This window comes from Oryzias latipes, chromosome 1 (assembly GCF_002234675.1).
Source record: "Oryzias latipes chromosome 1, ASM223467v1".
Taxonomy (NCBI): domain Eukaryota; kingdom Metazoa; phylum Chordata; class Actinopteri; order Beloniformes; family Adrianichthyidae; genus Oryzias; species Oryzias latipes.
Window position 1 is genome coordinate 23,563,966 of NC_019859.2, and position 24,385 is coordinate 23,588,350.

Sequence of the window (24,385 nt, forward strand, 5' to 3'; positions counted from 1 at the left end):
AAGGCTGGTTTCCCCTTGCCGCTTCATACCAAAACCAGACCTCTACCACACCCATCCATTCATTCATACACAAACTCCCTGTCCTGAGGAACCTCTCTCCCCTGCACCACAGTCATCCCTCTTGCATTTAGCGCTCTTTTTACACCCTCTGTCCATCCCATTCGCAGTCTTCCTCTCATTCTCACTCCACTCACATCACATCTTTTTCACCAATCGCTCCCTATCCATTCTTTCAACATGTCCAAACCATCCCAGTGCCTTTTGCTCTGCTCTATAAGCCAACTCTCGCATCACACCAGTTCTCTCTCGGATTACTTCATTTGTCGCACGATCCATATGCGTCACACCACACATACTCCTCAAACATCTCATCTCAACTAAATTCAGCTTCCTCTTTTCCACCACTTTCAGACTCCATGTTTCAGCCCCATATAACGCTGCAGGCACCATAAATATTTAAATGTATGTGCTTTTACAGGTGCTCCTGATCAAGAAGAACTTTGTTGCTGCTGCTTAACTTTAGCAACATTAACTAATAAAAATCTGAATCTCTGCCTGTTTCTTTAATGTGTCAACTGCTTGTTGTGACATCTCCTCACCCCCTCTCCCAAGTTTACAGTACCTCAATTCTCATGAACAAGGGACAAACAGTCTGCCACACAGTTGGTCCTTCCTGCTCGATATTGAACTGTGAAATTATAGGCTTTAAGAGACAGGTAGCATGCAGTGAGACGCGTATTGGAGTCCTTCATTCTCCTCAGCCATTGCAGGGCACGATGATCTGTCTCAAGGAAGAAGTGGCGCCCCAAGAAATAGTACCTCAGAGTCAATCGCCCACTTCATGGCCAATCATTCCTTCTCCACTGTAGAGGAGTTTCCTGCTCAGAAACAGCACTGGATTTTTCTCCCCTTCAGCTTCTTGAACCAAGACTGCACCAAGTCCAACAGTAGATGCATCTGTTTGCAGGATGAAGGGTCGAGTCAAGGCTATATATCACCGACTCACCTGTGATGGCCATCTTCAGATCCCGAAAAGCTGCATCATAGTCCTCAGTCCAGACAACCTTGTTAGGTGCAAAAGCCCTGATGAGATCAGTAAGAACAGCTGCTCGATCTGCAAAATGGGGAATACATTTGGTGTACCACCCAACCAGCCCTACAAAGGCTTGTACTTTCTTTTTGGTTGTGGGTATTGGATATTCCTGAATGGCTTCCACTTTGCCAACACGTGGTTTCACCAGACCCTGATACTCAATCAGGGTCAATCAGCAATCAATACAGGTACTGTCACAACTTCTTTCTGGACCTGAACTGGCTAAGAGGGTCTAGGCACTGTACATAGCATGGTGGACTTTGTCTACTGGCAGGACAAGTGTACTGGGTGTGGCCTAATTCATTACATTGACGACAGCGCATGTCCTGCTTAGTACTAGAGAGTGAATGCCTGCTCACCTTGGCTTTAGCTTAATGTTGTCTGAGGCTACTATGCATTCTACTCTGTATTTGCCCAGAGAAGTAGCTGTCACGACCAAAGTTGGGTCTTCCTCTCCCGCTTCTAGCTGATAGAAAAACATCTGCTAGACGTGAAACCTCTTCTGCAGACTGTGGATCTCTTTCACAAATCCAAATTTCCTTTTCTGGGTTCATCATCCTAAGAAACTGCTCCAGGATTAACATCTTTTTCACAGTGCAGGCTTCTGGTTTCACCCATTTATTGAAAAGTTCCCTCAGGCGCACATTGAGTTTACGTGGGGTCTCTCCAGGATTGATGACCAGAGCAAAAAATCTTTTCCTGTATGTCTCTGCTGTGATCTCATATTTGGCCAGAATTACTTCTTTGACCTTCTCATAGTCTTCAGAGTCACCAAAATCCATAAGCACACATGCACTTTGTGCTTTACCTGTGAACAATGGGATTAGCAGAATAGCCCATTCCTCTTTAGGCCAGCGGCAAACAGTTGCTATCCTTTCAAATGTCATGAGATAGTGTTCGATGTCATCTTCAGGTGAAGGTGGTAAGATCTTGGGTTGTTTTTAAATTATTGGTCCCCATTGTGTGGGTGGGACAGGTCCATAGCTGGTTGGCATAGCAAGCTGCACGTCTCCAACATCATCATTATCCTCCTGCTCTGCTCTTGTCTGAAAATCATCTTGTAATTCTTTTACTTGGATTTGAGCAGCTGAAATTGATGCTGGAGGTTTTTCCATCTTTGGTATTGGCGTGCAGATTCCCTTTCCACCAGTTTATCTCTGGACGCCTGAGATTGGACAAGAGACTTCACCAGAGTAGTCAACTCCTCCAACTTATCTGGTTCATCTGGAGCAGCTGCTCCTTCCAAGTGAGATGAGGTGGCTTTATCATCATCCAAAGGAAGATCAGGGGTCTCAGTCTTTTTTCCTCTTGTCATTTTCTGCACTGTGCTTTTAATTGTTTACTTCTGCCACCACTTGTCACATTCAGCTCGTAGTCTCGGAGGCCGTCATCATGGTAGAAGCACAGGCGGAGTCTCAGGACTTGGGTTTAGCTCAAAACTTTATTTTCCATTTTCTTCTGTTGCCATTTCACAGTCATGCCCCAAGCTATAACCCAGGGATCGGGAACCAATGGCTTGCGAGCCAAATCTGGCCCTTTTGATGGCCACATCTGGCTTGCAGGCACATCTTTAATTATATATATTTTTAAAAAGTTTCATTAGACCAGTCCGTTTCGGGCACGATGCGATGCCAGGGGGCCGTGCAGTATTAGCGGTGCTTGGAGAGAAAAAAACTGCGCCACAATCAGTTAACTATTATCGGTTATATCAAAGAGTTTATACCAGCCTGAAACCTGCGCATGGCCATCCCTGCAGCTGCGCACTCCCGTCTTCCCATCAGGAAAAGGGGAGGGGTAGTAGGCTCAGGCAGCGAGGTGAAAGCTACATTAACTAATAAAAATCTGTCAGTTAACCATCTCTGCCTGTTTCTTTAATGTGACAACTGCTCATTGTGACGAAGTCAAAGTTATAAGTTCACTGTTTAAAATAACAAATACTTTTGGTCAGGTTAATGCCCTTCCTTTGCCTACGGCTGAGCTTGAAATTATGATAATTGGCCTCGCCTGTGCTCAGGTGTATTTAAGTCATGCCTCCCCCAGTTTTACTTCCAGAAAGGTGTCAACACTCTGCAACAATCCAGCCTATATCTCCCCACAGTCTCATGATAGCTTTGTCGGCTCTGGCTACATTTTGTTCTCAGTCCCTGATTCCTGATTTGCCACGTCTCTGCGTGTTTATTTGACTTTACACCAATACTTTAACCTTTTACTCACAGATTTCGTCTTTTCCTGCATACATACTTCCTTCCACCCTCTATTGACTCACAGATTACAGACATTCGCCTGTTCCCTAAATCACAGATTACGCCTTATCCAAAAGCAAGGGACGGTGTGTGATTGTGCACCATTCTGCTAAGCAGATGTGGAGTATGGAAGCGATTATGTAGCATAAATAAAAAGCAATATCAAAACCAGAAATGCTTTTTCATTTTCAAAATGAAAAAGCATTTTCTGACTCAAAAATATAATGAAAAAGCAATCCACCAAAATGCTTTTTCATTTCCATCCTCAACATCGCTTATTCTGTCACTTAATTAAAATTAAAATGAAAATGGTATTTGACATTTCATTTTCAAGACGTTCTCTGGTAAATGTGTAGCATAATTCATTTAGTAATGTCCATTTGACAATTAAAATTGATTAATAGAAATGCTTTTTAATTTTCAAAATGAAGCTGCATTTTTTGACTCAAAATTAAAAAGAAAAAGCAATACTTCAAAATGCTTTATCATTTTATACTTCAACACAGCTTTTTCTGTCACTTAATTAAAATGATAAATAAAATGGTATTTGACATTTCATTTTCAAGACGTTCTCTGGTAAATGTGTACCAAAATTCATTTAGAAATGTCTAATTTGACAATTAAAATGGATTAACAGAAATGCTTTTTAATTTTCAAAATGTAGCTGCATTTTTTGACTCAAAATTAAAAAGAAAAAGCAATATTTCAAAATGCTTTTTCATTTTATACTTAAAACCGCTTATTCTGTGTCATTATTAAAATGGTAATGCAAAGAGGGGATTGCATTTGCATTTTAACATCCACCCCGCGCACCTTGTCGCAATATTCATTTCTTAAATGCAATAGCAGAGGGGAGGCGGGGCGATGACGTCACTGCTCTCTCCGTGTGTCCGGCTGCTGACCGACGCACACACACGCACCAAGAGCATACTGTGTTAGCGGCAGAGAAGACGGCTTTGTGGTGGTTGTGAACTTCTGATGAGTTTCCACAGCTTCTCAGGACTAAGTAGCTGCATGTCCGCCTTCTGCGGTCCTCCTCCTGACGCACAGCGGACAAGCTTTTGTTCTTCGGACCGCCAGCTGCCTTTGCACAGCGGAGCGCGAAGCTCCCGACGATCGCTGAAGGCGGAAATGCTGCTGCGATCTGAGAAACCATCATATGAATTTGTGTTTCCAGTGGTGTCCAGAACAAAATAAAGACTCATGTAATTCCCACATATTTACACATTTATCTGCAACTTCGCGGTGAATTTACTGTTTGATGACAGCTGGAGCTCCATCAATAGACAGCAGATTTCTCCATGCTAAACGTTGCTGGTTGGACAAAAAACACTAACTCAGCGCGAAGCTGCAGGAGACTATCTTCATAATGTGCTTTTATTATTGTCATGATTATTATTAAGGGCCTGCTCTGCTCGATCATATGTTTTTAAATCCGTGCGGTCAGACGACGCTAAAGTTGGCTTACGATTCACAGCTTGAGCTTCTGATTCGCGAGGGCACTAAAGGAACATTCTGCTGCATTTTTCACATTAAGATTACGTAAAACCGGGTCCTGTTCAAAAACCGCTGGACCCGGCCAGCTCAAACCTGGATTCCTGGATCTTAATAAATCAAACAGCAAATTCACCGCGAAGCTGCAAATAAATGTGTAAATATGTGGGAATTACATGAGTCTTTATTTCTTTATTTTGTTCTGGACACCACTGGAAACACAAATTCATATGATGGTTTCTCAGATCGCAGCAGCATTTCCGCCTTCAGCGATCGTCGGGAGCTTCGCGCTCCGCTGTGCGAAGGCAGCTGGCGGTCTGAAGAACAAAGGCTTGTCCGCTGTGCGTCAGGAGGAGGACCGCAGAAGGCGGACATGCAGCTATGTAGTCCTGAGAAGCTGTGGAAACTCATCAGAAGTTCACAACCATCACAAAACCCTCGTCTCTGCCGCTAACACAGTATGCTCCTGGTGCGTGTGTGTGCGTCAGTCAGCAGCCGGACACACGGAGAAAGCAGTGACGTCATCGCCCCGCCTCCCCTCTGCTAATGCTTTTTCGAAATGAATATTGTGACAAGGTGCGCAGGGTGGATGTTAAAATGCAAATGCAATCCCCTCTTTGCATTTTCGTTTTAATTATGACACAGAATAAGCGGTTTTAAGTATAAAATGAAAAAGAATTTTGAAATATTGCTTTTTCTTTTTAATTTTGAGTCAAAAGATGCAGCTACATTTTGAAAATTAAAAAGCATTTTTGTTAATCCATTTTAATTGTCAAATTAGACATTTCTAAATGAATTTTGGTACACATTTACCATTGACCTTTTTGAAAATGAAATGTCAAATACCATTTTATTTATCATTTTAATTAAGTGACAGAAAAAGCTGTGTTGAAGTATAAAATGATAAAGCATTTTGAAGTATTGCTTTTTCTTTTTAATTTTGAGTCAAAAAATGCAGCTTCATTTTGAAAATTAAAAAGCATTTCTATTAATCAATTTTAATTGTCAAATCAGACATTTCTAAATGAATTATGCTACACATTTACCAGAGAACGTCTTGAAAATGAAATGTCAAATACCATTTTCATTTTAATTTTAATTAAGTGACAGAATAAGCTGTGTTGAGGAAGGAAATGAAAAAGCATTTTGGTGGATTGCTTTTTCATTATATTTTTGAGTCAAAAAACGCAGCTTCATTTTGAAAATGAAAAAGCATTTCTGGTTTTGACTTTGCTTTTTATTTATGCTACAGAATCGCTTCCATAGTGGAGGGGGCCTCATAGGAGAGTGACCTGCCATCTGCTGCTTAGCAACAGACTGTCCCTCCTTCTCACTCACAACATGAAGCGTTCATTACCACCACCTGCTGGTTGGAGTGCATATTACCACTATCCTGTTCTCCAATGATTAAAGCAATAAAGGCTATGTACACCCACACACAGTTGTTGCCTTTTGGGGTCCACTTCTTTACCTAATCAGATCTGACATTTATACCAATCATTGAATATTGTGAATTTCCACTAATTTTATTGTTATAACTAGCATTATCTGTGCCAAAGGTCCAGACTTATAGGAGCATTTTAAAAAGAGAGCAAAGGTGTTTACAAATACAGAGGACGTAAAGCAAAAGAGAAATGTATAATGATTAACAATTTAAACTAAAATGATCAAGAATGTATGAATGATAAAATCTCATTTATTGTAATGAATCTATGTATTGTGTGTTATGAACAACTTTTTACCTCAAAATAAAAATTAAACTATCATCTTAAAACTAGAAATGAAATGTCACCAATTGTGTAGATGAGTCATGCTGAAAGATTAACTAAAATGTTAAGTTTTCTATATTGTATCAGTCAATGAATTTCTAACTATTTTTATTTGCAAATGTTAATATTTTACTTGTTACAAGGGTTCTGAGTTTTCTTGTTCTTTTTGTGAAATGGAAGAAAGTTGAGTAACAGATCTTGACATTTGTCAGTCAACACAGCTTTACACTGTCATGTATGATAGAAACAGCCATCAAATTTCTAGAATTGTTAGACATATAAATGAAAGTCTTTTTTCTTTTCAAGTCAGTCTTCAGTAAACTTATTTTAGATTTTACTTTGTAAATATCTGCTTTAATACTTGTGTTTGCACACACATTAGAATGACATACCAGTTCAAGAATGTCACCAGGTTAGTCACAAGCATATTATTTTATTACCTAATTTTATTTAATATGAAAGCAGGAAACTGCCTGGATATAATAAATATATACTACCACTGAAACCTTCAACGGGATATCAGATCTTTTACATGTTGCTGTCAGGTTTATCTGCATGTTCCTGATGTAAATTTAAATAAAAAAAAGCTCTTTTCGAGGGGAGCTGTAGCATTTCGATTATTTTAAATCAAATTTTTGACCACGTTTTAGGTTGACCAAAGTCTAAAGGGCTGCTTCAACAATTAACTTTGCAGTCATTTTATTTAAATAAAGACTTTTTTTCTTCAGTAATATTAATCAAATGAAATAAATGTGTAATCAACTAAAAGGTTGTTCTCTCAGGTGCCTTGCTTGTTTTTATTTCCCACATTTTCACACCAATGTGGAAACAAAGGAGAAAGTTATGCACACATAGCCTAATTGCAACCACGCCTCATGCACCTGGTTCTCCCCCCTGGTGCAGCACTGACAAGTCAACCCTCATCACTTGCAACATTGTTACAAGGCAACAAGCCCTCAAGCCCCTGGCTGCAGCACATAAAGACTCAAGGTTCAACAAAATCTGGTAAGAAGTTAATCTTTGATTTTGTGATACTCTGCCGCAGTCTTATTTAGAAGAACGGTAAATATTAAGCTTTTTTAGAACATAATTGGAATTCTAAGAAAAATAACAGGCAAAGAGAAAACAGAGGATCAATCAAAAATCACTGCTTTGTTGCAGTACCTGATGCTGTGTTAAATTGTGTCTACTTTCAAAGTCAGTATTTTCAGTGCTCTATATTCGTTCAGGCTTTTTATCAAAAAAATATCCTAAAATATTATTTAAAAAACTTTAATTATCAAAGTATAATCTGACATTTTCTTGATCTGTCTCTGAATTTTAATCTTACAAACCTTGTGTTAAGTTTTTGTTAGGCTGCACCTGCTTTTATCACACTGGAATGATTCCTCCAGTGTTTTGTTTAGCTTTAATGCAGTAGTTTACTTTGCACAGAAATTTCTAAAAGCAACACACACACAAAAAAAAGAAACAGTCTGAGAAATTGTTGTTATATGTTGGCACACTTCTTTTCCCCGCGTCGTCTTTTTCAGTGATCTGTAAGACAATCCTCTCCTTGCAAGATGTGGTGCACCATAAAATTACAGAATATATTCTTACTGGTCTACATGTTAGGGACCTTCTACGGTAAGAGAACTTTTATCTTTCGGCTTGTTTTATTTATTTATTTTTTGTTTTGTTTTCTGTTTCCTCATACCTGGTACCCATAAATAACTTGGCACATATGACAGATACTAGCATTTGTTTTGTTTTTTGTTCTGATGTTCTGTTTTTGTGCTGTTTTTTTTTGTTGTTGTATGATTTAATCTCAATACCTTTATATAAAAACCTTTATATGAAACCAGCAAATGTTTTTTCTATGTAAAAATACTTTTTACCCATTTTCCTTTGTCCCCCTAACAGGGAGGCCAAGTGCAGAAAGGTAAAAAAAAATCCCTAGTAACTTTAGTATCGCCCAAAATGTTTGTTTCTACATTTAAATGCACTTCTTTCTGTCTTCCGTTTCATTATGCAGTGAGCTTTATTGTTGTTTGTTTCTAAATCTTGTTGTTTATTTGTAGAAATCCGGCATGTTCAAAACGAGACATGTGCAATGAGGTGAGTTCAGAATTAACCAGACTCCATTAACACAGATGATCTAAAGTTGCTTGTAAATATCATAACAAATTTTCATACTGAATACTGTATGTCATCTTTGGTAAACTTTTTTCTTTAGTGTGATGTGTGTTATTTTATATAACACTGAGTTTAACTTCCCTTCTGAACAAGTTTTCAAGATGTTTTGAATGTAAATTTGGATTAAAGCAGCATTCACTTCATGAGTAATAATCCTAAATTCATTTCTTCGTTCAATTATAATGAACATTGTGTAAGATTTCTCGTGACATACAGCCCACTGCATGATGTGTGCTGAATAAAAGTAGACGAACTGGCTCTCGGACAAGGGTATGTCACACTTGGATGCTTTTATAAGTTTGAAATTTGGTATAAATCCACTCTGCATCAATGATTGTGCATCTTTAAATATCAGATTAGCTGCATTTACAGGGACACAGGTAACTGAAATAAACACCTAATCAAAATAAAAATGGCCAAACAGGCCATTTGGAATACTCAGACTCGGATCAAAATTACCTTCTGATCGAGATAGGTGGGTTATGCCAGTTTTTGATCCTGTCTCGTGGTGCATGTAAATAATTTATTCCGATTGTGGGTCACTACTGCGCTGGCTTTTACGTTATATGTAAACTGTGTGGTGCTCCAGAGGAGGCGTGGGAGCGCGAACTGGACCAGCCAGCTGCTCTGCGTGAGCGAATCATGTCTCTGAGTGGTGCAGGCGGACTCGAAGCTTCGTGTTTGCGAGAAGGGGAGGGTGCTTTGTTACGGTGTGCACTCCGGAGGAGGTTTCAGACCGCAGTCTGTCTGGACTAAGGAGAACCGTATTTCCCAGAAGAACCGTGTCTCCAAGTAGAGAAGTGACTTTGAGACGGTGTGTGAGCTGGCGGAGGCAGTTATTGAATGAGCAAACCGGCACTTAATAATAATAATAACAATAATAAAAGCCTGTTCAGAAGATCATCTCGCTTTGTTTGTTTACAACAGAACTCCTTATTTCTTCTTATACAGTAATTTCTGGTCATTTAGATAGTTTTGCACGTGTCAAAAGGATTTATTCCAATCAAAAGTTTGGCGTGTGTTAATGTTTGATGTAACTGGATGAAGTTTTTTTCTGGGACCAGGGACACAGATCAATTCTAATCCGATCTTTAAAACCGATCAAAGACATTTTGCCCATGTAACTGCAACTATTCTGGATAGCTTTTCAGGTCATGCTTTTTCAAAAGATCTTAATTCCACAACTGTCTGACATGTTTAGCAAAGAGGTATTACAGGTTTGGCAAGGTAATTAAGTTTGGCTTTGTATAATAGGGATGAGTCATGCTTTCCGAGCACTTAACAGTCAGGTTCAGGTTACATATTGAACCTTTTTATATATATACACGTATTTACACAGATGTGTACATGTACTGTGTTAAAAATATATATATAAATATAGATAGATAGATAGATAGATAGATAGATAGATAGATAGATAGATAGATAGATAGATAGATAGATAGATAGATAGATAGATAGATAGATAGATAGATAGATAGATAGATAGATAGATAGATAGATAGATAGATAGATAGATAGATAGATAGATAGATAGATAGATAGATAGATAGATAGATAGATAGATAGATAGATAGATGAACAATCAATGGGGAATGACCAATCAATGGCAGGCAATGTAAATGGTATCAATGGTGAGCAGATCACCCAGTGAGGGCCCTTGGGCAAGACCCTGAACCCTACTGCCTACTTCATAATGTGAGAGACTATGAATCACATGTCATGCCAGCTCAGACATCGCCCGGCCAAACAAGGTCTGCGTCAGGTCCTGGGGGACCAGAGCACCCTGTTGGAAAGTAGGCTACTGGAACAAGACGGAAATGAACTAGATGTGAGAACAGGGTTCTGTTAGAATGGTACTACTCAAGCAATCCCACCCAGAGGGGTTACATGCAGAGAATGTGGAATGAATGGATGCTTCGAAACCCACAATCAAGGCTAACTGCCAAACAACTGGTAACCAATGTTCTAACATCCACAAACGGCAACTCCTTTTACAACTTGAGACTGAAGCGGTACAATACAATTGCAATACCACCATGGGGGAGCCAGAACAGCAGGTCAGAGAGGAGGCTATACCACACTTCCAACCTGAGCTTGGGTACACAGCCCCAACAACCATAGACATGCTGAGCGAGGCAGCAACTGACCTGAAAGACAAGATCATCGTCTAGAATGAACACTGGCCAACTCTGTCACCAGCTACACCAGTTACACCGGCACTGCCTAAACGTTTCCATGAAGCTGTGTTAGAAGCATTGAGGGCAATTCCTACCACAACCATCATAGAAACCAATTAACTGGTTTACACTTCAGCAGCAGTGATCCTTCAGATGCTTGGCTATAAGAGCAACCACGGGAGAAAACAATACCCACCATGGAAGCAACGGTTAGAGGCCAAAATCAAGGCAACTCGGAGGGATGTGAGTAAGCTAACAGAGGCTCAAAGAGGTACAATGAGAAAGCAAGTACCTAAGAGATACAGCCAGATGCCCATACCTGAAGCACTGGAAACTGCCTAACAAAGGCTCTTAGCATTGAACAGCCGCCTGAAGAGGTACAAAAGAGACAATGAAGCCGGACGGATAAACAGGCTGTTTGCAACTCAGCCTGCAAATGTGTACACTCAGTGGCAGGGTCAAAACAGCCGATCAGACCCACCAAGGCTGAACAGTCCTGGAAAAGTAAACGGGAGAAAGAGACAGCACACAAAAGCAATGCCCAGTGGCTGGTCTCTCTGAGAAAAGAACATAGGAACCTCCCTGAACAAAATCCAGTCACCCTCACAGTGGCAGACATCCAAGAAAGAGTCTCAGGTATCATAACTGGACAGCACCGGGCCCTGAAATTATACATGCCTACTGGCTAAAGAAACTCACTATACTCCACAAGCGCCTGGCAGCACAAATGAACCAGCTGCTAAGAGATGGGAGTCACCCCGAATGGCTAACAGTGGGGCGAACAATCCTGATCTAGAAGGATCCCTCAAAGGGTGCAGTCCCATCCAACTACCGGCCAATAACCTGTCTCTCCACAACATGGAAGCTCATGTCTGACATCATTGTAACCAAGATAAATACGTACATGGATCAATACATGAGCGACACACAGAAGGGCATTGGTAAAGACTCCAGAGGAGCCAAATACCAACTCCTGGTTGACAGAACAGTCGCTCAAGACTGCAAGTCACGACACACCAACCTGTGCACAGCCTGGATTGATTACAAAAAAGCCTATGACTCAATGCCACACACATGGATCACTGAATGCTTGAAGCTGTACAACATCAACAGGACTCTAAGAGCCTTCATATGAATTTCTATGAAGCTGTGGAAAACCACCCTTTAAGCCAATGGGAAGCCATTTGCACAAGTGTCCATCATGTGGGACATACCAAGGTGATGTTCTGTCCCCACTGCTGTTCTGCATAGGTCTGAACACCCTCAGCCAAATAATCAACAAGACTGGCTATGGATACTGACTCAGCAATGGGGCGAACATCAGTCACCTCCTCTACATGGATGACATCAAGCTATATGCTAAGAACGATCATGACATTGAATCCCTGATCCACACCACCAGGATCTACAGTACTGACATTGGGATGTCATTCGGGCTCGAGAAATGTAGCCGGATGGTGACAGAGAGAGGCAAGGTAGTCTACACAGGAGGGGTCTCACTCCCAGAAGGAACAATGGCAGACAGTGAGGACAGTTACAAGTACCTTGGAATTCCGCAGGCAAATGGCAACCTGGAGCAGGCAACAAGGAAAGCTGCAACAGCCAAATACCTCCAACGGATAAGGCAAATCGTGAGAAGCCAGGTCAATGACAAGAACAAGACCCGGGCAATAAACAGCTACGCACTGCCAGTTATCAGATACCCTGCAGGAATTATAAGATGGCCAATGAAAGAGATAAAGACCATGGTTGTTGTGACACGAAAGCTCCTCACCATGCATGGAGGGTTCCATCCCAAATCCAGCACCTTGAGACTGCACGCTAGCCGCAAGGAAGGGGGCCGAGGACTAGTGAGCGTGGAAGCCATTATCCAGGATGAAACATCCAAGATCCATGAATGCATCAAGCTCAATGCCCCCACTGACAATGTGCTCAGTGAATGTCTCAGGCAATGGAGAGGAGAGGATGCGGTGCTGGAGGACAGACCCTCATGTGAGAAAAAACCCCTGCATGGGATTTACCATCGGACCATAACTGAAGTGGCTGATATCAAGAAGTCCTACCAATGGCTAGAAAGGGCTGGCCTACAGGACAGCACTGAAGCACTCATCCTGGCAGCTCAGGAACAAGCCCTGAACACCAGAGCGTTAGAGGCTCAGATCTACCACACCAGACCCAAGGTGTAGGCTGTGTAAAGAGGCGCCTGAAACAATCCAGCACATAACTGCAGGCTGTAAGATGCTGGCAGGGAAAGCCTACATGGAGCGCCGCAATCAAGTGGCTGGAATAATATACAGGAACATGTGTGCAGATATGGACTGGAAACCCCAAGGTTAAAATGGGAAACACCTCCGGAGGTGGTAGAGAATGAGAGGGCAAAGATCCTGTGGGACTTCCAGGTGCAGACTGATGGGATGGTAATGGTAAACCAACCAGACATTGTAGTGGTGGATAAAGAACAGAGGAAAGCCGTTGTGCTGGGTGTGGCAGTGCCAAGCCAAGGGGACATCAGGAAGAAGGAATGTGAGAAACTGGAGAAATACCAGGGAGTCAGAGAAGACTGGAGAAAGCATGGAAAGTGAAGGTGACGGTGGTGCCTGTGGTAATTGGAGCAATAGGGGCAGTAAGCTGAAGCTGGAGGAGTGGCTACAACAGATCCCTGGAAAGACCTCAGACCGCTCAGTCCAGAAAAGCACAGTGCTAGGAACAGCTTAGATACTGCGAAGGTGTATATATATATATATATGTCCTTAAAATAAGATAAGGTAAAGATACTTTATTGATCCCAGCTTGGGAAATTGGGTTGTTACAGTGTCGGTGTTAGGCTCTAGATACAAACATACAAACAATCAAACAATAGATGACAACAGAGGACAAGAACAATCAATCAGAAAGAAACATCAATGAAAAATAATAGTTATGTTGCGTGACAGCTCAGGAGAAAAAACAGACAGACCTTAAATGAGTTTATCTATTGCACATGTATGACAAGTTATGGAGTCCAATGGAGTGAGGTAGGAAAGATCTCCTGAAGCAGTTGGTGTGACAGCGAAGCTGCCTTAGCTTATTGGAGAAGGTGCTCCGCTGACCGTCAAGAACAGTATGGAGAGGATGCTCTGGATTATCCATGATGGATACGATCTTATTTAAAGTCTTCCTCTCCATCACAGCTTCAAACGTGTCCGTTTTACATCCGATTATGGAGCCAGCTCTTCCAATCAGTTTGTTCAGCCTATTACTGTCCCTGGCAGATATGCTGCCCCCCCAGCAGACCACTGAGCAGAACAGAGTGCTGGCCACAACAGACTCGTAAAAAATCTCGAGCATCTTGCTGCACACGTTGAAGGACCTTAGTCTCCTCAGGAAGTACAGTCTGCTGCTGGCCTTCTTATACACAGCAGTGCTGTTGCTCTTCCAGCTCAGTCTGTTGTCGATGGTTACTCCAAGTACTTGTACTCCTCTACCTCTGCCACATCTCTGCCCAAGATGCTGAGAGGCTGGGAAGCTCGTGGTTTCTTCCTGAAGTCCATCACCATATCTCTGGTCTTTTCCACATTGAGCAGCAGGTGGTTTGCTCCAGTCCACCTCACAAATTTATCCACAAGTTCCCTGTACTCCTCCTCCCGCCCACCATCAATGCAGCCAACAACTGCAGAACCATCAGAGAATTTCTGAAGGTGGCATGACTCTGAGTTGTACTGGAAGTCACTGGTGTACAAAGTGAACAGGAAGGGAGAGAGCACAGTTCCCTATGCAGTTTTCCAAGTGGCCGGCACCTTCATCACACTGAGGCTCAGGTTAAAGAGGCACTGGAAAACTGTGGATAGCTGGGCTGCACAGGACTTCAGTATCCTGGGGCTGATGCCGTCTGGGCCAGGAGCCTTTCGTTGGTTAATTTTTTCCAGCTGTCTCTTCACCTGGTAGTTAGTCACAGTCACCGGGGGGGCAGGGTTGGAGCAAGCAGGGGGATTGTTTCAGTCTGGTCAGGTAGGCAAAAGGAAGATGGGGGAGAGGGGGGTTGAGGGGGGGTTGCATAATGAGGGGTGGGGGATTGTGTAGATGCTGGAGGAGGGGTGGGGTAGACCTGAGCAGTAGGAGAGCTAAATCAATTGAAAAAGATTTTCAGGTCGTTAGCTCTTATCTCTGTCGCCCTCACACAATCTGCTTCTCCCCCCACATCCAGTAATCCTCTTCATTCCAGACGACACCTCTCTCATGTTGTTTTGCTGGAGTTTTGCCTCCAGGTTTCCCTTGTAGGTATTCTTACATTCCCTCAACTTTCTCTCAACTGTCTCTCAGCTGGTGCTGCACCCTCCTGAGCCACTCCTTGTCTCCCGACCTGAAGGCCCTCTATTTCTCAATCAAAAGGGCCTTCAGGTCACTCAGCTTGTTGTTGGGGTAACAGCGGACAGTCCTTGAGGGTACGATGGTGTTCTCACAGAATTTAATGTATTCAGTGATACAGTCAGTCGTGCTGTTGATGTCATCACCATGGGGCAGACAGAGAGCATCCCAGTCTGTGCACTCAAAGCAGTCCTGCAGGGTCTCCTCAGCCTCTGGAGTCCACTTCTTGACATTCCTTTTGGACAGAGGCATTCTCCTGACCAAAAGAACGTACTTAGGAGAAAGCAGTACAAGGTTGTGATCAGACCTCCCTAGGGGAGGGAGGGCTGTAGTGCTGTATGCTCCCGGGGCATTAGCATACAGCAGATCCAGGGTTTTGTTTTCACGGGTGGGGCAGTCCACATACTGTGTAAATTCAGTAAGAGTCCCGTCCAAGTTAACATGGTTAAAGTCCCCAGTGATAACTATAAATGCATTTGGTTGATGTTCCTGTAGCCGGGAAATGGTGTTGCGGATGACGTCAGCAGGGGCGTCAGCCTCAGCTGATGGTGGAATGTAAACAGTAATCACGATGGTGGATGTAAACTCCCGGGGCAAGTAGTAAGGCTGCAATCGCCAAGAGAAGAAACCAACCGCCAAGAGTTCAATGTTCGGGCTACAGAGTCGCTCCTTGACACAAACGTGTTGGATTGCACCATCGCACGTTGACGTACAGTATTATTCCCCCTCTTTTCTTCTTACCAGATGCAGTGGCGTTTCTGTCCGCTCGCACTGTCACAAAGCCGGGTAGAGCAACACTATAGTCCGAGAGATGTGGATGGAGCCACGTCTTGGTGAAACACAATAAACTGCTCTCCCGGTATTCCCTCTGCGTGTTGATTGTCGCTGCCAGCTCATCCGTCTTGTTAGCCAGAGAGCGTACATTCCCCGTAATGATCGCTGGAACAGTGGGCTTATGTTTCCACTTCTTTGCCTTGACCTGGGCTCCAGCCCGGCATCCCCGCCGTCTTTTCAAAATGCAGAAAAAGTAACCACAGAAGTTTGGAGCGAATAAAATCCATGCTGTTGACTATGGTGATGCCTGAGGCATGCAAGAGTAAAAAACAAAAAAGAAGACTAAAATAAATACTAAAGACAAAAAGACAAGGAAAGTCCTAACAAACCGGAGCCGCTGCAACAATAATAATTAAATATAGTTAAATAATTAAATAACTACTTTAATAATTAAAGTAGCTTTAGAATAATTGTAGAAATGTGAATTATAATAATTTCACAGTAATCTAACCTTTTCTTATGTCACAATTTCAAAGGAGCCAGATGGAGCTTTTTACTTTCTTCAATGCGCTGGACTGCCTTTAACAGACTCTGGGAGGGACCATTTGCAGCGACTGAAAGGAATCCTTGAAGCCACCATGGATGTGTATTCCTTTATGGTATGACTTTCAAAAATTCGTGTTTGACCAATTTGGCCATCGATACTTTTTCATTGAATTGTTTAACTGTAATTATACATTTAACAATGCTAGTTTATGATTCAAACATAATCTTTTATTTTTGCTTGTTTGTTTAAAATAATGTTTTAATACACTACTTAGACATGTATGTTCCCTGATTTTTTCCCTTTGTCATCACTGTCACAGAGATCCAGCTTAAACGGTGTGCCACTTGTGTCTCTGGAGGGACAACTGCAGTTGAACGGGAGACCAGACCCTTTCCAGAATGAAGCCCTGGTCCAAATGTGGCTGGAGATCAAGATGAAACCACTGCTGAAATCCATAACCAAACATTTTCTTTCCTGCCTCAGCACCAAGAATTTCAGCTGCTCCACTTACCAGACTGTGTATATATTCATTTCTCAGTTTTTTTTTAGTAGGATGTTTGTGTTTCTTTTTTTACACTTTTACTTTTATTCTTTAATCTTCTGACATGTACTTTTACAGGTTAAGGGAACTTAGTTACCATCACTCAGAACTGACTCCAGCTCAGCAAAAGTGGATCTACACATTCTTTATGCATCCATTCCTGTCAGGAGAAGGAGTTCAAGGTAGAGTTTTGATTGTTACTTTTGTTTTTCTTTATTATGTGACTTCCCCATTGAGGAACAAAAATAATGCAAAGTTCAGTTTCAGTTAATATAAAAACAAATCAATCTGTTTTTACCGAGCATGAGGTACTGAATCTATGAGTTCAGCTATAGTTACAAAAAGCAAGCAGACTAATCTTTTTCACATTTGTTGCACTTTCCACACAGAGATTCCTTAAATTCAAAGTGTCAACAAGAACCACATTGGCATATTTGCAAAATTAACATTTTGCTTAAGATATCTAAATAAAACATTTTCACTTTATTAATGAATGATATTCAATGTTTATTTAGTTGTCTAATGCTTAAAAGCCAAGATTCAGACATTCTTTGGTACCAGTAAAGCTGTCACTCACTGTTCCTTGATCAGAACATTTCTCACATTTCTTTCCCCCACCCTCTTTTGGTAATGTTGTAGGCCTAATCATGTCTGAACAGCAGGAATGTTGTTCCACCACTCTTTCAAAACAAGCTGCAATGCTCGTTACCTAAATCCTCATTTAAATTTTTAGGTAAACTGCTGTATAAATGTGTAAATAAGTGAAGGTAAAAATAAACTAATCCTCAAGGGCTTTTTAGGAAAAATTACAACGAAAAACAACAGCAGGCCTATATTGGGCAGTTGGCTGTTGGTGCCAGACGGGCTGGTCTGAGTGTTTCAGAAACTACTGGGATTTTCACCTCCGACCATCTCTAGGGTTTACAGAGAACATCTGTAAACATCTATATCATATAATATTATATAATATTATATAATATAATATTATATAATATAATATTATATTATATTATTATCAGAATCTTCACATAAAGTACCCGGAACATCTGGCGGTTTTTCTCACCATGAAATTTTTACGCTTGTTCTTGCACGGGCAACACTGGCACATAACAACCGCCAAGGGGGGGCTGTGCTCCTAGCTGTTGCATATGCTGGCACGCAAACTAATTTTGTGGAGCGGCTCACCACTGCTCACCCTCAGAGCAGCACACATTCCAGGTGCTATAAATGTGGGGGCAGATCTCTCCAGATTAGACGTTGCATCTAGCTATTTCTACTGTTCTACTCGATGCGGGACAGAGATGCATCTCTGGATGTAAACGAGCTGGTGCTAATTTATGGTTTTTCTCCTTTGGCCCTAAAAGCCCCATTATGACGTATGGGTCATCGCTTCATAAAATCTGTCGGTGCTCCTACGGTACACTCTAGTCATTAATAAGTTGGGAGCACTGGCCCCTTTCTGATAATAAGCGAAATGGTGAATGCGCAGGGTGTGAACATGCTACGTAAGTGTCCGTACTATGGCCATAGGATGCCCACACAAACTACACTGATTGTCTAATTTCCTAATATCTAACAGTATAGGAGCCCACAAAGAGAGCACATTTATCAAAAAAACAGCGCTCATGGGCTTCTTGCTTAGTCCACAGGATTTTGGGAGGGCGAAAAGATGAAAGATCCATACTACCCCTGTATCTCACCCAGTTCACCCATTCTTACCCTTTCATGTCGTATAAATGTTTGAAACAACCTTTGCCTGCAGCAGATCTGTAGAAAAAAAATGTGCATGAACATTTTTGCTACACTGCTTACCTAGCGGTCTACAACCTTGCTATTTTGTGTGGACCACCTACATGTGCCATACAGTTTTGCCCATCTTTCTGTCATATCTACTCGTAAGAGTTGTTGTTATTGAAGACAGATTCACACCGGGCATTTACTTCGTGGTTTCATGAACATGCATTTAGCCCATGGTGTTCACACCAGACCGGCACCGGACAAGCAGAAAGCGGCAGGGAGAGGCTTCTTCTTTTACCTTTTCTACGATTTACTAGTGCATGTCTGACACCTATTGTTGGAAGAGGTTAGGTGTGAAATGTTGAGGCAGTACAAATCTTGCTAATCTAATTCCAGACTTTTTGTCTCACAGCCCTTTCCCAATATATGAAAGACTTGGTGTCGAATAATTCCTGCCAGGCACCGACTGCAACTATTCATTTTTCCTCTATGGTCATGTTTACAACGGTGGGCACGCCCCCGTTTTGGAAAGGACGATATACCTACAAATCACTTACAGATTTGCTTACCAGATTAGTCAAAGTTCAGCTGTTTGACGTTCTAACAGTCGAAAGTTCATCTTGTTGAACTTTCAGTGTACGTTCAGGAAACGCCCAGTTTGTACGCAGAGCCAGAGAATGGACTTAAAAACGTGTGTAGAGACGCGTGAGTGCAAGAGTTTTGAGCGCATAAGCCCAAAATGCAGGCTTACCAGCATGTACACAGACTTTTTTTAATTGAATCTGGCGACTTGAACGTGAGTTGCCACGGCCGGTGTGAATGTAACTTTAGGATTAAAGATTGTGCGTACTTTACAAAGTATGCACCCCACCCTGTGGTGGATAACCAAGAAGTGATAAATTTGTCATCTCCACAAGGAAATCCAATGTCTTGAAGAATACTTAGAGAGGATTGTCTGTGAAAAATGTTGAAAGTATTCATCCTACCAAAACAATGCAGGAAGTCAGCATTCCAGAGCAGCCAGGCAGCATTTCACAGTTGCACACACCTTAAGCTTAGAACATGAGATTAGATAAATTGATCTTGACGGCCAATTTAATATGATAATCAATGTTAATGATTTGTTGCACTTGACTGCTGATTTATCTTTTAACATCCGCAGAAATCTATATTTATTTTATTCTATTCTATTCTATTCTATTCTATTCTATTCTATTCTATTCTATTCTATTATATCATCAATTTTCAGAACTCTTTTAGGGTCACAGGGTTGCTGAAGCCATCCCAGCTACTGTTGGATGAAGGCAGGCTACACCCTGAACAGGTCACCAGTTGCAGGGCAAATTATATCATATTATTTTTATATTTTAAATTCAGTGTTTATTCTTTTTTTGCACAAAAAAATATTTAGCACTATGTCTATACAAGGTTTTATTCATATTTGGTTAAGACTTAAAAAGGTCAAAGTCCTTTTTCACATCCTCATTTACACTCTGTTCATCAGTGGCTTATTGATGGGGTGTAACAGATAGTAAATTCAAATCTGGTTGTACCAAAGACTAAAAATACGACCCGTCTCCATCCATAAAAATATATGTGTATATACAACAAAAACGCCCCTCTCACCCTCCGTGGGTGGTTTCCTCTCCAAGCTCGTAAGAGAAAAATATATGTATATTTTGATATTTATTTATTTATGCATTTATTTATTTATTTATTTACAGGTTGTGCAGACCCAGAAGAAAGCAGTGAGGAGTGGCTGCTGAAGAATTTTGGTGCTTTCAGAGCAATGGCCAGAATAAAGGACTTCTCTACTCTCAACATGGTCTTCAGCGGAGTGAGTTGACCTGACTTATGTCAAGATTGCCTAAGAAACTGAACAGAATTATTTTGTAGTTTTAACAACCAAACACAATTTCTTTTGCTCAAGTTTAATTAAACTTTGATGGGGAGCTCTTTTTCTTATGTTCTCCTCACATGTGTCGTTTGACCTCCTTACCTGTTTGCTGCCCCTGTGTTCATTCATAGGTGGAAGTGCTTCACCTGCTGTCTCCTGCACAAAAAGCAGAGCTACTCATGAGGCCTGAAATGGAAAGCTTTGAAAATGGCACCCTATCCCTGATCTTCCACAGTTTAACAGGGGGCTCTGAACCCACACCAACAGCTCCTCCTGGAGGTTTCCAGAGCTGGACAACACCTGCAGACTCAGTTACGTCCCCTTCCCATCATGCCACACATGAGTCACACCACCGGTCTCCACGTGAAAAGCTTAGAAAGGTACTTTTAGTTGATTAGAAATTTGGACTCAAAAAGGATGTTCAAAGATGTTCTAGAAAAACAGTGTAAAGAAAAAGTGCCTGAATAAATGCAAGGTTAGGGAACTGTTAGTATTTATCTTAGTTGCTCGAAGAAACATATATAATTAATTCTTACTTGTTTTAGTTAATGCAAGATTTAAATCAAAAATATATTGATTTGAATATTAAAAAGGCTACCAAAAAATATGTATGTTGGTTAAATTTAAGTCTTATAGTTTTCAACACTATTTTTGATTCTTACAGGTTTTCAGTGGTTTCCTGACAGCTTTCAAACCCATTGGGAGCTTTGTTCATGATTTTGTTTCCTTCACAAGCAAGGTAAACATATTCCATGTTCCCCAACTTGTGTGCAAAGTATTTGTTGTAAGCAACGTTGAGTAAATTGTTTTTGAACCCGATGTACTTGCAGAGAAATCTGTCAGAAGTAAGAGGTGTAACTGTAACTCAGTTCCTGCTCAACTGGACTCTGGCTGAACTGGCTGACAGGTATCAGCCAAAAGACAAAGTTACAGAGGAGCCGCAGTTTGATGTGACAAATGTGGAGGATTGGTACCAGCAGGTTGCAATGCCATTACTGCAGAGGTTCTTCCCAAACAATGACATCCTGGAGCACCCAAACATCAAACTTGCTTTTCACCAACTTTTGTAAGACAAACTTACTAACACTCTATTCATTTTAACATGTCTTTTTATTTAATGTAATTTTCTCCAAATAAATTTGTATTTTTAAACCTTTGTTGTGATCAGAACAAATTAAATTACCAAATTAAAATTAATTAGGAAACAAATATGACATTTCAATACAGAATGCTGCGTAAACACATTTATAGAAAATACAACTATTTTGTGTTTCAACCCATTGGGAGGGAGTTTTATTTGTTATTTAACAAAAACTGTCTCGTGTTTTTTGCTCTACAATATTTGAGCTAACATGTTTGCTTTTATAGTTATTTGGACCATGCTGTGGATGATGCATACTCAGAGAACACAGATTACTCTGAAATCCAGGATGTGTGCAGCATCACCCTTGATAAGACTCCCTGTGGGGTGAGACTCTTTTGTTTATTTGAAGAGTTTCTGACAGTGCTGTATATTACATTGCTTTAAACTAAACAAAAACATGTTGGTTTGAAAAAATGTCCTTTGAAAGTAAATACTTCTAGTCACATTCAAATCAAAATTGCATTGTACTCGGTTTGTTTTACCAATTTAAATCATAGAAATTACAATAAAATATTGCTCTGATTACCTGAAGGAGAAACTAGAGCTTTGACAGAAGCTGTTTCAACAGCTGTTGCTTAAGTTGTGAATCAATTTAAGCTGCAGCCATCTTTAAAACTGATGATTCTTGAAAACTGGATGAAGGCCCCACATTTTAAAATTTCTTCCATACGCAATAACATTTTTTTATAAAGAACCAATTTGCAATCACGGTTGACTGAAAGTGAAGAATGAGAATCAATAAAAAGCAGAAATTGCATCAAAAGTACAGACAGAGCTAACAGTGAAATAACCAGTTATGCAAACATTTATTGACTTCATTGCTGTGAAGAGCTTTTCTTAGTCCAAGTGCTTTGCAAATACATTTTGATTGGTTGTTGATGAATATTTTCATGTTTCAGCTGACCGATGCAGTGGAAAATGTGGCTCATGTTTTGCACTGTGCTGCTCGCACAAACCTGACATTGAATGAAGAAACAATAATGAGACTGATTCTGGAGCTGACAAAACGTCTGAACTCCCTGATCAAGGAACTGTCCAACACTGTAAGTGTGGAACCACACTAACCTAACAAATCTCATGAAACGACTGATCATGTCATTTTATCATATACCAACTCCTCTGTTTTGCAGAACTTCAAGGAAGTATCATCTGAAATAAAGGAGATCTTTGGTGAGGGTGAAGCTCCAACTCTGACCCAGGAGCACCTGAATGACCCCAACTTCATTCAGCTCTGGTTCCAGATTAAGCTGCTGCCCCTCCTGCCTGATGTACACCCAGATCTCCTGTCCTGTCTGAGCACCAAGAACTTCTCCTGCCCTGTTTACCAAAGCCTGTGAGTTCCAGCTGTGTGTTGATTGTTTTGTGTTCATGTGTGTCGCTGTAATCCTCCTGACTTCTGTCTCTGACCTGCTGCTTTCAGAGTGTCAGCTCTGGGTGAATCCATGAGTTTCATGGATGCCGACCCGATTTACAGTCAGAACATCTATAAATACTTCATCTATTCTTTCCTGCAGCAACACAACTTCTCTGGTAAGCAAAAAACAGCTTCAATCACAGTCGTTCATCACATTTTCCTGATGGGAAAAGTTTAACATTACCATGTGGATCTCTTCAACAAAATGATTGTCATTTTTTTATGTTTCGACTCAGAGTGTGCTTCTTCAGCCAATAACAGTGCAGACTGGCTGGAGAAAAATGTTGGTTTCTTCTCAAAGTTTGCTTCCATCACTGATTTCTATGAGCTCAACCCTTTTTTCTCTGGAGTAAGTCTTGAAAACATGGACATAAATGTTTAATAAATTCAACAAAAGTCTTCACAATGCTTAGTTAAACAGAAATATTTCATTTTCTTTGTCTTGTTTAGTTGGACGCTCTTCATCTTCTGACCCCAAACCAGACAGCAGAGATGCTGCTGCTGCCTCTGCGTACTCCACCAGAGAAAGATGTTGTCATAAACTATGTGCTTAACTATCTGATTGAGTCACATGAAGACAGGAAACTTCTGAAAGTTCTGCATTTTGTAATCCAACTTGCTCAGAAGGTAACAGATTTGGTCAGGATAACTATACCAAAGCTTGACCAAAAACTGGATAAATTCTTGTAAAATAATGTAAATGTATTTCTTAGGTCAATCCTCCCTGCAGTGTCTACAAACTTCTGTGAGTACCTTCATATTCTATCTACTAAAAGTGTTAGTAGTTAGGTGGAGGAAAGTCATTTTCTTATTTTATTTTAGTGTCATTAACACATTGATTATGGATGATACTCTGTAAATAGCACGTTTGCTTAAAAATGTTCTAACAAAAAGTAAACAAGTATAAAAAAACACCAACCAAAGGCTTTTAAGCTTAACATCATGGTCCCCTTTCTTTTTTTGACCTCTGCTAGTAATGTGTGGTATTACATGATGTTTTCATTGAGAGACATGAAGAAAAAACATTTGGATC

At 40.9% G+C, this 24,385-nt stretch overlaps 1 protein-coding gene across 1 annotated transcript; it reads left to right on the plus strand.

Moving 5' to 3' along the window:
* The first annotated feature begins 7,924 nt into the window (after positions 1–7,924).
* Positions 7,925–23,717, plus strand: LOC110013628. Its single transcript, XM_023958680.1, has 14 exons — positions 7,925–8,225; positions 8,502–8,520; positions 8,660–8,696; positions 16,609–16,731; positions 16,939–17,138; positions 17,239–17,342; positions 20,622–20,734; positions 20,926–21,174; positions 21,459–21,533; positions 21,625–21,860; positions 22,163–22,262; positions 22,838–22,981; positions 23,069–23,468; positions 23,589–23,717. Exons 1-13 carry the CDS (start codon positions 8,162–8,164, stop codon positions 23,273–23,275), a joined length of 1,671 nt encoding a protein of 556 aa, XP_023814448.1. The 5' UTR covers positions 7,925–8,161; the 3' UTR covers positions 23,276–23,468; positions 23,589–23,717.
* Positions 23,718–24,385: the final 668 nt, after the last annotated feature.

Coding starts and splice junctions, on each gene's coding strand:
- LOC110013628 (XM_023958680.1), top strand. CDS start 8,162: ATGTGGTGCACCATAAAATTACAGAATATATTCTTACTGGTCTACATG. Junction 16,732..16,938: donor TGGATGTGTATTCCTTTATG/GTATGACTTTCA, acceptor TCACTGTCACAG/AGATCCAGCTTAAACGGTGT. Junction 17,343..20,621: donor GTCAGGAGAAGGAGTTCAAG/GTAGAGTTTTGA, acceptor ATTTATTTACAG/GTTGTGCAGACCCAGAAGAA.